At 35.3% G+C, this 14,482-nt stretch overlaps 1 protein-coding gene and 1 non-coding gene across 2 annotated transcripts; one reads left to right on the top strand and one right to left on the bottom strand.

Annotated features, from left to right (window-relative positions):
* Nucleotides 1–10,696: 10,696 nt before the first annotated feature.
* LOC139841820 (uncharacterized) lies at nt 10,697–11,236 on the bottom strand. Its single transcript, XM_071832016.1, has one exon. It carries the CDS (start codon nt 11,234–11,236, stop codon nt 10,697–10,699), a length of 540 nt encoding a protein of 179 aa, XP_071688117.1.
* A 1,211-nt stretch (nt 11,237–12,447) lies between these two features.
* On the top strand, nt 12,448–12,554 carry LOC139845657 (small nucleolar RNA R71). Its single transcript, XR_011758422.1, has one exon. It is a non-coding gene; the product is annotated as a small nucleolar RNA R71 (small nucleolar RNA).
* The last annotated feature ends 1,928 nt before the right edge of the window (nt 12,555–14,482 follow it).

Genomic DNA, 14,482 nt, shown 5'->3' with positions numbered 1-14,482 from the left:
TGTAACGTCTTACTAGCATAATATATAGGTTGAAATCGTTTTTCAATCCTTTGTCCTAAAACGGCTCCCATTGCAAAATCACTTGCATCTCTATAAGTTCTAACGGTAGATTCCAATTTGGAGTTATCATGATCGGCGCATTAGTGAGTTTTTCTTTAAGAATATTAAAAGATTTGATACATTCATCTGAAAAGATGAATGGAGCATCCTTTTCTAGGAGTTTATTCATAGGAGTGGCAATTTTAGAAAAATCTTTTATGAAACGTCGGTAAAAACCGGCATGCCCTAGAAAACTCCTAACTCCTCTAACATTGGTGGGATGTGGAAATTTAGCAATTACATCTACTTTAGCTCTATCCACTTCAATTCCTTCCTTTGAAATTTTATGACCAAGAACGATGCCTTCTTTAACCATGAAATGGCATTTCTCCCAATTAAGTACTAGGTTTGATTGTTCACATCTAATAAGCATTCGTTCAAGATTAACTAGACATGATTCAAATGTATCACCGAAGACTGAAAAGTCATCCATGAAAACTTCCATGCATTCTTCTATCATGTCGTGAAAAATCGCCATCATGCACCTTTGAAAGGTTGCAGGGGCGTTGCAAAGTCCAAATGGCATGCGTTTGTAAGCAAAAGTACCATAAGGGCACGTGAATGTGGTTTTCTCTTGGTCCTCGGGTGCTATTGGAATTTGAAAATATCCGGCAAAACCGTCAAGAAAACAATAGTAACTATTTTCGGCTAATCTTTCCAACATTTGATCAATGAAAGGTAAGAGAAAGTGATCTTTTCTGGTGGCGTCATTTAATTTTCTATAATCAATACAAACACGCCATCCTGTTACAGTCCTAGTAGGAATAAGCTCATTTTTCTCATTTGTGATGACAGTCATGCCACCCTTCTTAGGTACGCATTGAACTGGGCTTACCCATGGACTATCAGAGATTGGATAAATTAAACCTGCATCTAGCAGTTTAATAATTTCTTTCTTAACAACATCTTGCATATTAGGATTTAGTCTTCGTTGGCGTTGCACATACATTTTATGACCTTCTTCCATAAGGATTTTATGTGTGCAATACGAAGGACTTATTCCTTTAATATCATGAATCTTCCATGCAATAGCTGGTTTATGAGCTTTTAGCACAGAAATGAGTTGAGATTTTTCATTTTCAGTAAGAGAAGACGATATTATTACAGGTAATTCAGATTCACCATGTAAATAAGCGTATTCCAAATGATTTGGAAGTGGCTTTAACTCTAATGTCGGTGGTTCTTCTATCGATGATTTATATCGATATCTGTCTTCCTCTTTTAGCATTTGAATTTCTTCTGTTGTTGGTTCATATCCATTAGCCATAAGTGTAGCTAACATTTCAGTTTCATCAATTGGTTCAGTTCCTTCTCCAAAAGAACATTCTCCTGTTCCTTGTAATTCTGTAAATTCTTCTAACAATTCTGCATGTGAATCTATAGTTTGAATATAATAACATGTATCATCTGTAGATTGCGGTTGTTGCATGGCTCTATCCACTGAAAAGGTAACACTCTCGTCCTCTATACTTAGAGTTAGTTTCTTACCAAACACGTCTATTATTGCTTTAACCGTGTTTAAGAATGGTCTTCCTAATATGAGAGGAACTCGAGAATCTTCTTCCATGTCCAAAATAACAAAATCTACTGGAAATACTAAAGTACCAATTTTAACTAGCATGTTCTCCATTATCCCTCTAGGATATTTTACTGATCGATCTGCTAGTTGTATGCTTATTCGTGTTGGTTTCAATTCTCCAAGGTCTAGTTTAGCGTATAGTGAATATGGCATTAAATTTATACTAGCACCTAAGTCTGCCAATGCTTCTATTGAACTAAGACTACCCAGAAAACATGGAATTATGAAAATTCCTGGATCTGAAAATTTTTCTGGTATCTTATTCAAAAGCACTGCAGAACAATTAGCATTCATAGTAACAGCCGAGAGTTCTTCCATTTTCTTTCTATTTGTGATTAGATCTTTCAGAAATTTAGCATATCTTGGCATTCCTGAAATCACATCAATGAAAGGAAGATTGACATTTATTTGTTTAAACATATCCAAGAATTTGGATTGCTCGGCTTCAAGTCTCTCTTTTCTCATTTTACTAGGGTAAGGAAGTGGTGGTTGGTATGGTTTAACATAAGGTTTAGCCTTAACTGTGTTATCTTCATTAACCTTTTCAACTACCGGTTCTTTTTCCTTATCTTGTTCAGGTTGTGGTTCTTGTGGAGTAGGAATAGCTTCATCAGAAATTACAGGTATTTCAGGTGGTTTAAGTGTAATACCACTTCTTGTGGTAATGGCTTTAGCTGTTTCATTCCGGGGGTTAGCATTTGTATCACTAGGTAAACTTTTCGGTTTTCTTTCACCTATTAACCTTGCTAGGTTGCTTACTTCTTGCTCCAGATTTTGAATAGAAGCTTGTTGATTTCTAAATGCTTGAGCATTTTGTTCATTGGTTTGTTTCTGAGATGTGAAAAACTGTGTTTGAGAATCAACTAGCTTTGACATCATATCTTCTAAATTTGGCTGTTTATCATCGGTTTGTGGTGGTTTATTTTGAAAAATAGGTCTTTGCTGATTGTAAGTATTGTTGGATACTTGTTGATTGCTTGGACCTTGTTGGTTGTTGTATGGAACATTTCGGTTATAGTTCTGGTTTTGATTGTAGATTGGTCTTGGCGGTTGATAATTATTCTGATAATTATTTCCAGGCCTTTGGTTCAGATATGAAACATTCTCTCTTTGTTCCATTGTTAGTTCAATACTGAGACAATCTTTTGTCAAATGTGGTCCTCCACACTGCTCACAACTAATTCGTATTGAGTGTATATCCTTAGTCATCTTTTCCATTCGTCTCTCGACAGCATCTATCTTTACAGAAATGGAATCGAAGTCATGGCTAGAATCGGCTCTAGCTGCTTTAGATGATCTAACGATATCTTTTTCTTGGTGCCACTCATGTGAGTGCGAAACAGTGTTATCAATAATTTTGTAAGCGTCAGTTGCGATTTTCTTCATAATGGAACCACCAGCTGCTATATCGATGTCTTTTCTTGTAGTGATGTGGCATCCTTGGTAGAATATTTATACTATTTGACAAGTGTCTAAACCATGTTGCGGACATCCTCTCAATAACTTTCCAAATCTTGTCCACGCTTCATATAAAGTTTCATTTGGCTTTTGCGTGAACGCAACAATTTCTCCTTGAAGTCTCACGGCTTTAGATGCCGGAAAGAATTGTTTAAGAAATTTTTCAACTAAAACGTCCCATGTATCAATCGCCCCTTCAGGTAACGATTCTAACCAATCTTTGGCTTCTCCCTTTAAAGTCCAGGGAAATAACATGAGATATATCTATTCATCCTCAACTTCTCGAATTTTAAATAGAGTACAGATCCTATTAAAGGTACGAAGATGTTCATTTGGATCTTCCTTCGGCGCACCACTAAATTGGCATTGATTAGTTACCATGTGTAGAATTTGTCCTTTAATTTCATAATCTGGCGCATTAATGTCTGGTTAAGTAATTGCGTGACCTTGGCCAGTGCGTTTAGCTCGCATTCGGTCTTCCATACTTAGAGGTTCCAGATTCTCCATAATTGAATTTGTTGAATCTGAATCACTAGAGGATTCTGATTTAATGGTTGGTTCCTCTACAATCTCTGTTTGAATGATTGGTGGTTCCGGAGGAAATATTAATGGTTCAGGATCTCTGAATTGTCCCTGAATATCCTCCGGATTCTCAAATGTGAGGTCAGGTTCAAAAAATGGATTATCGGAAATTTAAATTGGAGTACTTGCTCGACTGGATGGCGTTTCTAAAGAAAAATCAACGGCGACAATATTGGCTAGATGTCTTGATCGAGTTACAGGTGGTGAACGTACAAAAGGTGGTGAACGTTTTGCTCGGTGCATTCACTGAATATCCTATTAGTTATAAAAATAAAAATTATATAAGTTATCAAATTAATAGACTTTTCTACTTTTGCCCACGTTTCGAATAGCCAATAGATGCAGCAGGGAGCCAGAACCCTTTAAATCGGAAGCTCACAACTCAGCCACTAACAAATCCAACTATTACTACGAAACAGAAAATTTGGATGTCTATCAATTTAACTGCTTAAAATAATTTTTCGTTGAAATTTAAAGAAATTTTAGAGAAGAAATAGAAAATTCTATGTCCTAAAAACTAGAGCGGCGAAAAATAAGAAAGAAAAAAAAAAGCGCGTCGGAAAAACGTCAAAAACTAAAAGGTCGAAAAATAATAAAAAAACGTAACGCGTCGAAACTTAAAAGGAACTAAAAATTAAGAATTAAAAGTTGCGTCTAAAGATATTAAAGCTTAAAAGAAAAACTATATCCCAAATGGAAATAACTTAAAAAGGTACTAAAAACTTAAAACGGCGTCGCAAAATTCTAAATCACTTAAATCTTAGTCTAAAGAAAAATCACTTAAGGAATTTTACGGCAAAGCCTAAAAATCTAGAAATAAAAATAACTATGGCAAAAACTATGACTTAAAACTAATTACGAGCAAAAAATACAAAAATTACGCTAAAACAAATAAAAAGATACAAAATATAAAAATATACTTAAAGTTGTAAAAAGTACAATTTTTATAAAAATATTATTTTTATATTATTTATTTTATAAAAGTATTAATTTTATAATTTATAAAAACTAATTAAACTAAAAATACAAATTAAATAAAACTAAAACAAATTATTATTAAATATAACCCTAATTAGGGTTTTAAATATATAATAATAATAATAATAATAATTACGTAATTATTGTAGCAGGAAGTCAAATGTGGCGTGTCAGAAACGTTCATGCGGTCGCATGGATTTTTGCCGTCGGGTTCATGCGATCGCATGGGCTAGGGTTTTGGGCCAAAGTTGGGCTGCTATAGTACCGGGCCTCATGTTTTTACTTTTTTTTCTGTTTTCTGTTTTAGATTAAATAAAATATAAATAACTTAAATAAAAATTTAATTTTAAAAACTAAAATAAAAATACTTTTATAAATTTTTAACAACTCTTAACAACAAATATATAGATTTTTTTTATATATATAGCGTCGCGCTTTCGGCGTATTAGGCTCCCCGGCAGCAGCGCCAAAAATACTTGATGTGTGTGCGGCGTACTAGGAAATAGTTATATTTTTGCTACAAAATACTATTAAATACGATACAATTTTACACAAGATATTTATTTATTTATAGAATGGATATACCTAAACCTTGCTACAACACTTATAGGCAGTGTACCTAATCGTACAGTAGTGTAGTTTTTAGTAAGTCCGGTTCGTTCCACAGGGAACTTAGCCAAGTTTAACGCTATATTTTTAACTTATAATTGTAAAAATACAAAAATATATATAAGTAGTATTATTATTATAAAAGGGGGTTTTTACCGTTTAATGACTGGTTTGTCGATTTTAAAACTTTAGTCGCAGTTAAAACCTAATGTAAAATATTAAAAATAAATATAACTTAAATTAAAGCGTAAATTAAATAACGATAATGAAATTGCGATAAATAAAAGTGCGATAAATAAAAGTGCAATAATAAAAAAATACGATAATTAAAAGTGCAATTAAATACAATGACAATAAATAAAAGTGCGATAATTAAAAGTGTAATTAAATATGAAATAAAGGAATTATGCTTATTTAAACTTCTGTAATCATGATGTTCGACGCGTTGTTTTTAGTTTATTCTCATGGGTTAATTTTCCTTTGTCCTGGATTATTTGATATGTCCATACGGATTTATCCATAATAGTCCATCAGTCATAATCATAAAGTGCTGATTATTCTTATTCCCGAAGTCAAATATTCCAACTAATTGGGGATTCGAATTGTAACAAGGTCTTAATACTTTGTTTAATGAATACACCAGGTTATCGACTGCGTGTAAACCAAGGTTTTAATACTTTGTTAATAATTACACCAATTACCCTTGAATGTAATCCACCCCTATTTCAACAAGTCTATTAACTATTAATCCAGTTCCGTGTCCGGTAAAATGAACAATTATTGGTATTTATAGATATCCCGCCCACCGTTCCCAGTCAAGCGTATGTGGTTATATATAAATACGTCAAATTATAAGTCTATATATTAAATTAACGAGGTATCATTTAGTTAATATAAAGCCCATTAATAGCCCATAGTCTAATTTCCACAAGTGTCGTTCTTTTATCCAAACCCCAATTATGGTCCAAAGCCCAATTACCCAATTTTAATATTTTTAGCCCAACATCACGATTACTTCAATTTAAATAAGCATAATAATAATTTAGCTACGAGACATTAATTTAACAATAAAATTAAACATAACTTACAGTGGATATTAATAACGTAGTGGTACACGGACAGAGTTTCAACTTGCAAAACCTTAAGACATTCGACTAACCTAATCTTATTATTATCACTAACTTAAAATTAAAATTACAAATTGAGATTAATATTTGGAGTGATATTTGATACATAGGATAAGAGAAAAGAAAAAGATATATATATATATATATATATATATATATATATATATATATATATATATATATATATATATAACTCTGGCCGAATTCGTTGTAATTTATAGATGTGGCCAGTATTCTGGGCTCATGCGATCACATGAGAATCGTGCTTCCAGGCCATGCGATCGCATGGCCATCTGGGACAGCTCACATTGCTTTGTTTTCTTGCTTGTCGACGTTATTTTTAAATATATATAATATATAAATAATTTATATAATTATTTAAATATTATATTATATTCTTGTGCATAGTTGACTCATAATTTTTAGTCCGTTGCGTCGAGCGTTGAGAGTTGACTTTGGTCCCGGTTCCGAATTTTCGAACGTCCTTGCGTATAATTTAATATCTTGTACTTTGCGTTTTGCGTCTTGTACTCTTGTAATTTCGAGACGTTTCTCATCAATAATTTGAACCACTTTAATTGTACTTTGTACTTTTTAGCTTTTTGGTCGTTTGCATCTTCAATTCGTCGAATCTGTCTTTTGTCTTCACCTTTTATTATTTAAACGAATATCACTTGTAAATAGAACAATTGCAACTAAAAGCTTGTCTTTCTTGAGGGATAATGCTATGAAATATATGTTCGTTTTTAGCATTATCACCCATTAGTACTGAACCCATCCCTAGCAGTCAAGATAGAGCGTTTCCTGAACTGCCTGATATGTATATTGACAATTTTGGTAAAATAAGTAATGACCTTAGATCTTTTGCTAGTCAAATTAGTGGACTACAAAACGAGAACCATAGGTTAAAAGCTAAATTGAAAATCAAAGTGTCAAACAATGCATATCTGAACCTTCGGAAGGATCTAGCTGAAAAAGTAGCACAACTAAAGGAGCTAGAATCTAGTGTGAAACCTCTCCGCATAGAAAGAACGGACTTTAAGTTAAGAAATGAGGTTCTTGGTGAGAAAATTGACAACGCAGAGAAAGAAATTAATAAACTCACTGACTCTAAGAAAACTCTTCTTGATACCTTAGAGCAAAAGATAAGAGAACCCCTACATGACCTTGCTAAAAAAACCTCTGAATGTTCTAAACTAGCTGCAAATAACCTAGAACTTCAACCACGTCTAGGTAAATTTGAAGAAAAATTGTATAGAACCGAACAGTCTAAGATTGTATTAGCTGGTTACATCTCCAATCAAACCCTATTCATGAATCGACCAAATGACACCTTCTATGAGAACAAAGGATTAGGTTTGAAAATCCTCTCACCCTGACCAATATGGCTAAAGCTGAGCAATGTCCGTATGATAGTAGATACTTAAAGATTGGCCTACCCGCACGACTCACATTTGCATCTAATAGTGAGATTGAGGAGGCATTGGCTAAAAGATCAACCAAAATGAAACGAGAAATTACTCTAATCTATGATAAAATCAATGCTCTTTGTTTGAAAAAGAAAAATTCATTTTCACATGAGAGCATACTTGATATGTTCCATGAGAGTGAATATTCAGAAGGTCAAAAGCGTATTGTCTATTTACCAACATTGGTTTTATAAAAATACATCATTAGTTTAGAAAAGGAACTTGATGAAAACAAAATGAAATCTTTTGACAATGAACTTAAAATTTCAATTGATCATAAAAACCTTGCAACACTAAATCTCACTCAATGAGTCCACCAATGACCGTCTTGTATGCAATGCACATCAACTTGAAAAATAGATTGCAAATCAAGCGACTACTTTCTGTGAAATGATCTCAAAGGCCACAATCACACGAGAACCACAACCCTGTAAACTGAATGACTCCTTCCCTGAAAGGTCATCAAATGCCCTCATTGATTCACTAAGGGAAGAAATCGTTGAATTAAAACTTGAACTAAAAGGCTCTAGAAAACTTGTTAAACTAATTGAAAAGGACAACATTGATTTACAAGTGAAAGTTTTAATGAAACGTGACAATGAAATTGCTGAGAAAATGTTTGGTCCATCTGTCACACTTGGCTCTAAACAAAATTCTGTACTCCAAAAGGAAATTGCACCAATGAAAGAGAAATTTGTAGCATGGGTACCAACCTATTCTCAACGAGTTCTTCCCCCACATCACCAAGGTTCTCCTTACACTACTGTAGTGAACTCAAGGAAACCTATCATCCCGGCTGTCACCATACTAAAGAACCCTATCGCTGGCTCCCGTATAGAGATGATTGTTACAAAAAGGGGTGCTGATCCCAAACCACCACATTCCGCAACCTTATTGGGAAAGCTAAACAACCCTGTTCGAAGAATAATCCAAGAACAGAGTGGACATGATCACTCAGTAAGAAAATTTCAAAACCACCCTGCACCATCTATTCCAGGCAGGAAGGGTGGTTCAATGAGCACTTTTGTCTACAGAAACTCCAACCACTCTAACTCTACTCAGTGCAAAAGTGGTAGGCCATTAAAACACAACCCTAATATCATCAGAAACCCGCAAAGGATATCAGGTGGTTTAACTAAGACTCAAAAGCGAAATCGTCGCAAGCGAGCACAAAAGGCTAGACAATCATTACTTCACAACATGAATCGTTTTCAAACTGAGTCTAAATTTGGTGTTTTAAATTCCACAGGACCTAAACCAAAACAAAGCATTTTGAAAGCATGGAAACCCAAGACTAATATAGTCCAAGCATCGTCAAGTCTTGCATCTCAGTCAGGGTCATTAAAATGTATTAGATGTAATAGACGTCTGTATTTTGGTCACCAAAACCATGATTCGTGTGTTGTAATGAATGTTCAGACTATGTTGAATGAACCTTCTGATGAACTCAATGGTTTAGATGCTCTGAAACTCCTTGTAAATAACAAACCCGAGATAACTAGGGTACCTTAAACCTGTGCTTAACTCTGTTTTGCAGATTATCCGAGCATGTGTTTGGTATTTGGACTCTGGTTGCTCCAGACACATGACTGGCGATAAGTCCATGTTGACAAACTATGTCGACAAGTTCTTAGGTACCGTTCGTTTTGGAAATGATGAAATTGCTACAATCAAAGGATATGGAGATTATGTAATGAAAGGTGTAACCATCAAGCGTGTGTCATATGTGAGAGGTCTTGGATGCTGTCTTTTTAGCGTTAGTCAATTCTGCGACAGTGATCTCTGCATGATATTTGAAAGATCCATGTGCTATTTTCAAACCATAGAGGGCGACGATCTTTTTGTAGGAAAGCGTGCATCCACCCTTTATACTCTGGCCATGAAAAACATGTCATCAAATCCACAACCCCTTTGTCTGGTTCCAAAAGCTTCTTCCAAAACCTCATGGTTGTGGCATCTTCGGATGTCACACCTACATTCACAGAACCTCAACAAATTAGTCTCCAATAATCTTGTTGACGGTGTTCCTATTATCTCATTCGACATCACCCACGTCTATCCTGCCTGTGCCATGGGAAAGATTCACAAATCCTCTCACAAATCAAAATCCAAACATAACACCATCTGTCCATTGCATATGCTGCATATGGATCTCTGTCGACCAATGCATGTCTCCAGTCTTAGTGGCTGGAAGTACATTCTGGTAATTGTTTTTGATTACTCTCGTTACACTTGGGTCAAATTCTTGAAAAGTAAATCTAAAACTCCCAAAGTAATCATTGATTTATTGAAAAGAACCCAACTATCCACCAATAAGATTGTACGAATTCTCAGAACTGATAACGGCACAAAATTTCATAACTCAACGCTTAAGTCGTTCCTTGATCATGCCAGTATTACTCATCAAACCTCTGCCGCTCGTACTCCACAACAAAACGGCGTTACTGAAAGATGAAATCATACCCTGGTTAAAGCAGCAAGGACAATGCTTTTTTACTCCAAGCTACCTCCATCCCTTTGGGCTGAAGCTATCAACACCACGTGCTTCACTCAAAACCACTCCATCATCAATCGTCATTTTGACAAAACTCCATATGAACTTCTCTTTGATCTTCGACCCAATGTGAAGTACTTTCGCATTTTTAGATGTGCTCGCTATGTTCTAAATGATGAGGACAACCTTGGAAAGTTTGATGTTCGTAGTGATGAAGCCATCTTCATTGGCTATTCACAGGATCGTGTGGCGTACCGTGTCTATAACTGTCAAACTCGCATCATTAAAGAGAGCACAAATGTTAAGTGGTTTCAACACTAGCAACAACATTCAAAGAACCTATGGGTGTGGGTGGGAGGTTTGTGGTATGCCTAGTTTGAAAGCTCATATGCTTACCACATTCCTTAAAAGTCAATTTTCCAGCCTTAACATCAATCATAGCACTTGCAGTTGCAAGGAATGGTATAACTAAAGCATGTGGTATCACCTTATACTCTTCTAAATCAAAAACCACAAAATCTGCTAGAAATACCAACTCTCCTACCTTAAAAACTAAATTTTCAACACTTCCTACCAGTCGAAAAACAGACCTATCAATCAATCTAATACCAATAGTGGCTGGCTTAAGTTCACCTAAATTCAACAGTGAGTGTAAAGTATAGGGCATCAAATTAATACACGCACCTGAGTCAGATAAAGACCTCGTCATATCCAACTTGGGTGGCATCTCTCTCTTCTTCATAATTGCATCACATTCCGCTTTAAGGAACGTGGTAGATGCATGCTCGTGCTCGCCCTTCCTTGCTATGAGATCCTTCAAAAAATTCCCATAATTGGGCATACCTACAATAACATCTACCAAAGGAACATTGACACAAATATTATTATTATCAATTAAAAGACTTACAAACTGATTCCTCTAGTTTCTCAGATTGAACATGATGTAGGTGCAGAATAGGTGGCTTATACACCTTCAACTTAAGTGAGGGTTTCACCTCAACCTCCACCTTCTTCCCATCATTCTTCAACTTATCTCACAAAGCTTCCTTAGTTCTACCATCGGGAGACTCAGTAGTCTCCACCTTTACTTTCGCAAGAGAGTAAGGAATATAATCCGACATATCGGACAAATCTGAAAACACAAACTCGTCTTCATCTTCCTAACACCTGAGAGTATAAACAAGACGAAACTTCGGTGTACAGAAACTTATTTCATCCCCCTTGGAACTAGAAATGGCATTCACATACGAATAGTTGGAAAACTGGGGAATATTGTCCTTGGGTGCACTCTGAGTAGTACTAGCATTCACACTCTGGTTTCGGGACTTACCGTTGTTAGGATTAACTTAGGTACTAGATGGGAGAGTACCCGGTGCTCTCTCCGATAAAAGTTGGGACATTCTACCAAATCCCTCTATAAATTTTGAATTGAGACCAGTTGATTCCGTATTTGTTGCCTCAATAAATCCTCGTTCTTTAACAATTAACTATGCAACCTCTCACTAACTCCTCTAAGCTTGATTTATTTTTAGGTTGGATTGGTTGCGAGTATTGGTTTTGGTTAAAGGGTTGCTGGTAGTTTTGTTGCGGTTGATTTTGATTGTAGAACCCTAGTGGTCCATTTCTCTGATAACTCGAACTACCCCCTTTGATATTGATTTTGCGAGTAATTTACCTGCACAACCGAGCTCATAGGCCTATCATTTATATCACAATCCTTCATTAGATGTGGCCCTTCACACTTCTCACAACCCAATTGCATTGCTACCACTGTCTTATTTAGCTTTTCAAACTCTCTACCGAACTTTTTCATTTGATTTGACAAGGAAGCCAACGTCACACTACTAACATCATCCTCATCATCAATGCTAACCACGGTTTTTCTAAACGAAGCATCCCTTGATAGTGTCCATTCGAACGTGTGAATAGCCATATCCTTCAAAAGTTGATAAGCTTGATTTTGAGTCTTATGCATTAACACTCCTCCTGCTGAGGAGTCTAGAATATTCATCGATGCCCTGATAGAAAATCTAAACAATCGACCCTTTATCCAACCCGTGTTGTGGACAATTGCGCAACATTCTCTTCAATTTTTCCCATGCCTCGTATAGTGATTCATCATGCTTTTGCGCAAAGGAATTAATCTCAGCTTTAAGTCTCTTAACTTTAGCAGGCGGGAGGAATTTCGTGATAAATTTATCCCGAAGCTGATTAAGGGTTATGAAAGAATCGGGTTGAAGAGATTTCAACCAAGCCCTTGCATCCCCTGTCGGTGAATATGTTAAAGTTCTCATCTTGAAGATATCCGAACTAACACTCTGATTCTTGTATAGATCACACAACTCTTCAAACTGTTTAAAATGCTCATTCAGGTTGCTGTTAGTCTTTCCATCGAACATATTCTCTTTAAGCATATGAATAAATTGGGGCTTAACCTCACATGATGGATCTTCAATGGTTCTCTTAAGATGGGTGGCTGTAGAGCAGGTGGTGCTGTCTGTTGCGTGCTCCACATTGGTTGATCATTCGGATTGGCCATGTTTTCTTTCTCAACAACAAACTCAGAATTAAAAATATAAAAGGGTAATGCCTAAAAACCCTCAATGATTAACTGCTCCTCCTTAACCTTTCCGGGTCTATGACAAGCCCTCTCAGTTTCAGAAAATGGATTCACTAATTCTGAATTGTCAGAATGTAGTTTCATGCACTTCCACCTAACCTGCAATCACAACACAACAAACAAACGCATCTACGTAAACAAACAAAAATAAAATAAAAGCAAGTAACTTTTGTAAGAATGAAATTCCCACAAAAGGATCGATTAACTAAAAGTAGTTAAAATCCTTAACCACACCACTCTCCGGCAGCGGCGCCAAAAAATTGATATGGAAAAACCACACCTATTTTAATAGGACTAAACTAAGGCTTAATTCCACACAAATGAGCAAATGGTCTCAATCGTATGTAATTAGTAAGCTAGTCCAAATTCGTCCACATGGAGAAGTATGTTCAGAATTTAAATAACGATTAATTATTCTAAGAAAAAGGTTTGTAAAGTTGGATTTTGAAATTAAACTACGATACGATAAACAAAATAAATGATAACCAGATAGAAAAAGAAGTGTTCACTGAGATGATTCATAATTAACGTGGATTGTCTTTTACGATTAAAATCGATTAACTGTCTGATAGATGTATACTTCAGTCAATCAAATTTGATTAACTCACATTAACTATGTTTTGATTAAACAATTGAGATTCAATCTAGATTAAACTCACGTAAAATCTTAATTACAACGATCACTCGATGCAATAACATGACTGTGATGTTAAATTACCATTCAATTACCACATAGACACTTAATTCAGTCACTTGAAATCAAACACCTAAATGCCTAGATCACTTTACGTGTTGAAGCATGAACTAATTGTCACTAATTAACTCACATTAACTAGTTAGTAACTCATGTAATAAAATTAAAGCAACAAACAATCACAATAATGGTTCTTTTGATCAAACTCAACTAAAATTAATCATTCAGACAATATAATCCAAAAGATAAGATAATCCAACAATTAAAAGCTTCACATATGAGTAAACATAAAGGGTTCTGGCCAACCATGTTCATGAAAGAATCAAAAAGACAAATGGAACCAAAAGAATTCATAATAATATCACTAAAAAAAATGAAAACTAAGAGTACCAATAATTATCTATGATCCAATCTTCACTTTGATGTTTAGATCTCTTGAAATTGATGAAAATGGGTTTTGGAACCCTAAAATCACCGAAGAACACGTCTGGTACAAGATAAAACAAGATATGGACTAATAACTCTCGAAATTAGGTTTTAGAAAAATTCAGTTCTGCACGTCCCCTCCTCGCGTTCACGAGGGCTTTTGTGCCTACAAGCTTGCGTTCACGAGCTACCTGATCTGGGTGGTTCACATTCGTTTTTAATTTAGCTCGCGACTGGAGAGATTTGATCGATGTTAACCTCACAAACAGGATGTATATCTCGCCTTAGCTAGGCCCTAGAAACTCGTTTTTACCTTGTAAATATCTTGAATGTACATTATGATCCCC

This window comes from Rutidosis leptorrhynchoides, chromosome 4 (assembly GCF_046630445.1).
Source record: "Rutidosis leptorrhynchoides isolate AG116_Rl617_1_P2 chromosome 4, CSIRO_AGI_Rlap_v1, whole genome shotgun sequence".
Lineage (NCBI taxonomy): Eukaryota > Viridiplantae > Streptophyta > Magnoliopsida > Asterales > Asteraceae > Rutidosis > Rutidosis leptorrhynchoides.
Note: the sequence above shows the minus strand (reverse complement) of the source record. Positions and strands in the feature narration are given on the sequence as shown.

What these genes read in the sequence shown, in the direction of transcription:
- LOC139841820 (XM_071832016.1), bottom strand. Translation starts at nt 11,236, where the DNA reads ATGCCCAATTATGGGAATTTTTTGAAGGATCTCATAGCAAGGAAGGGC.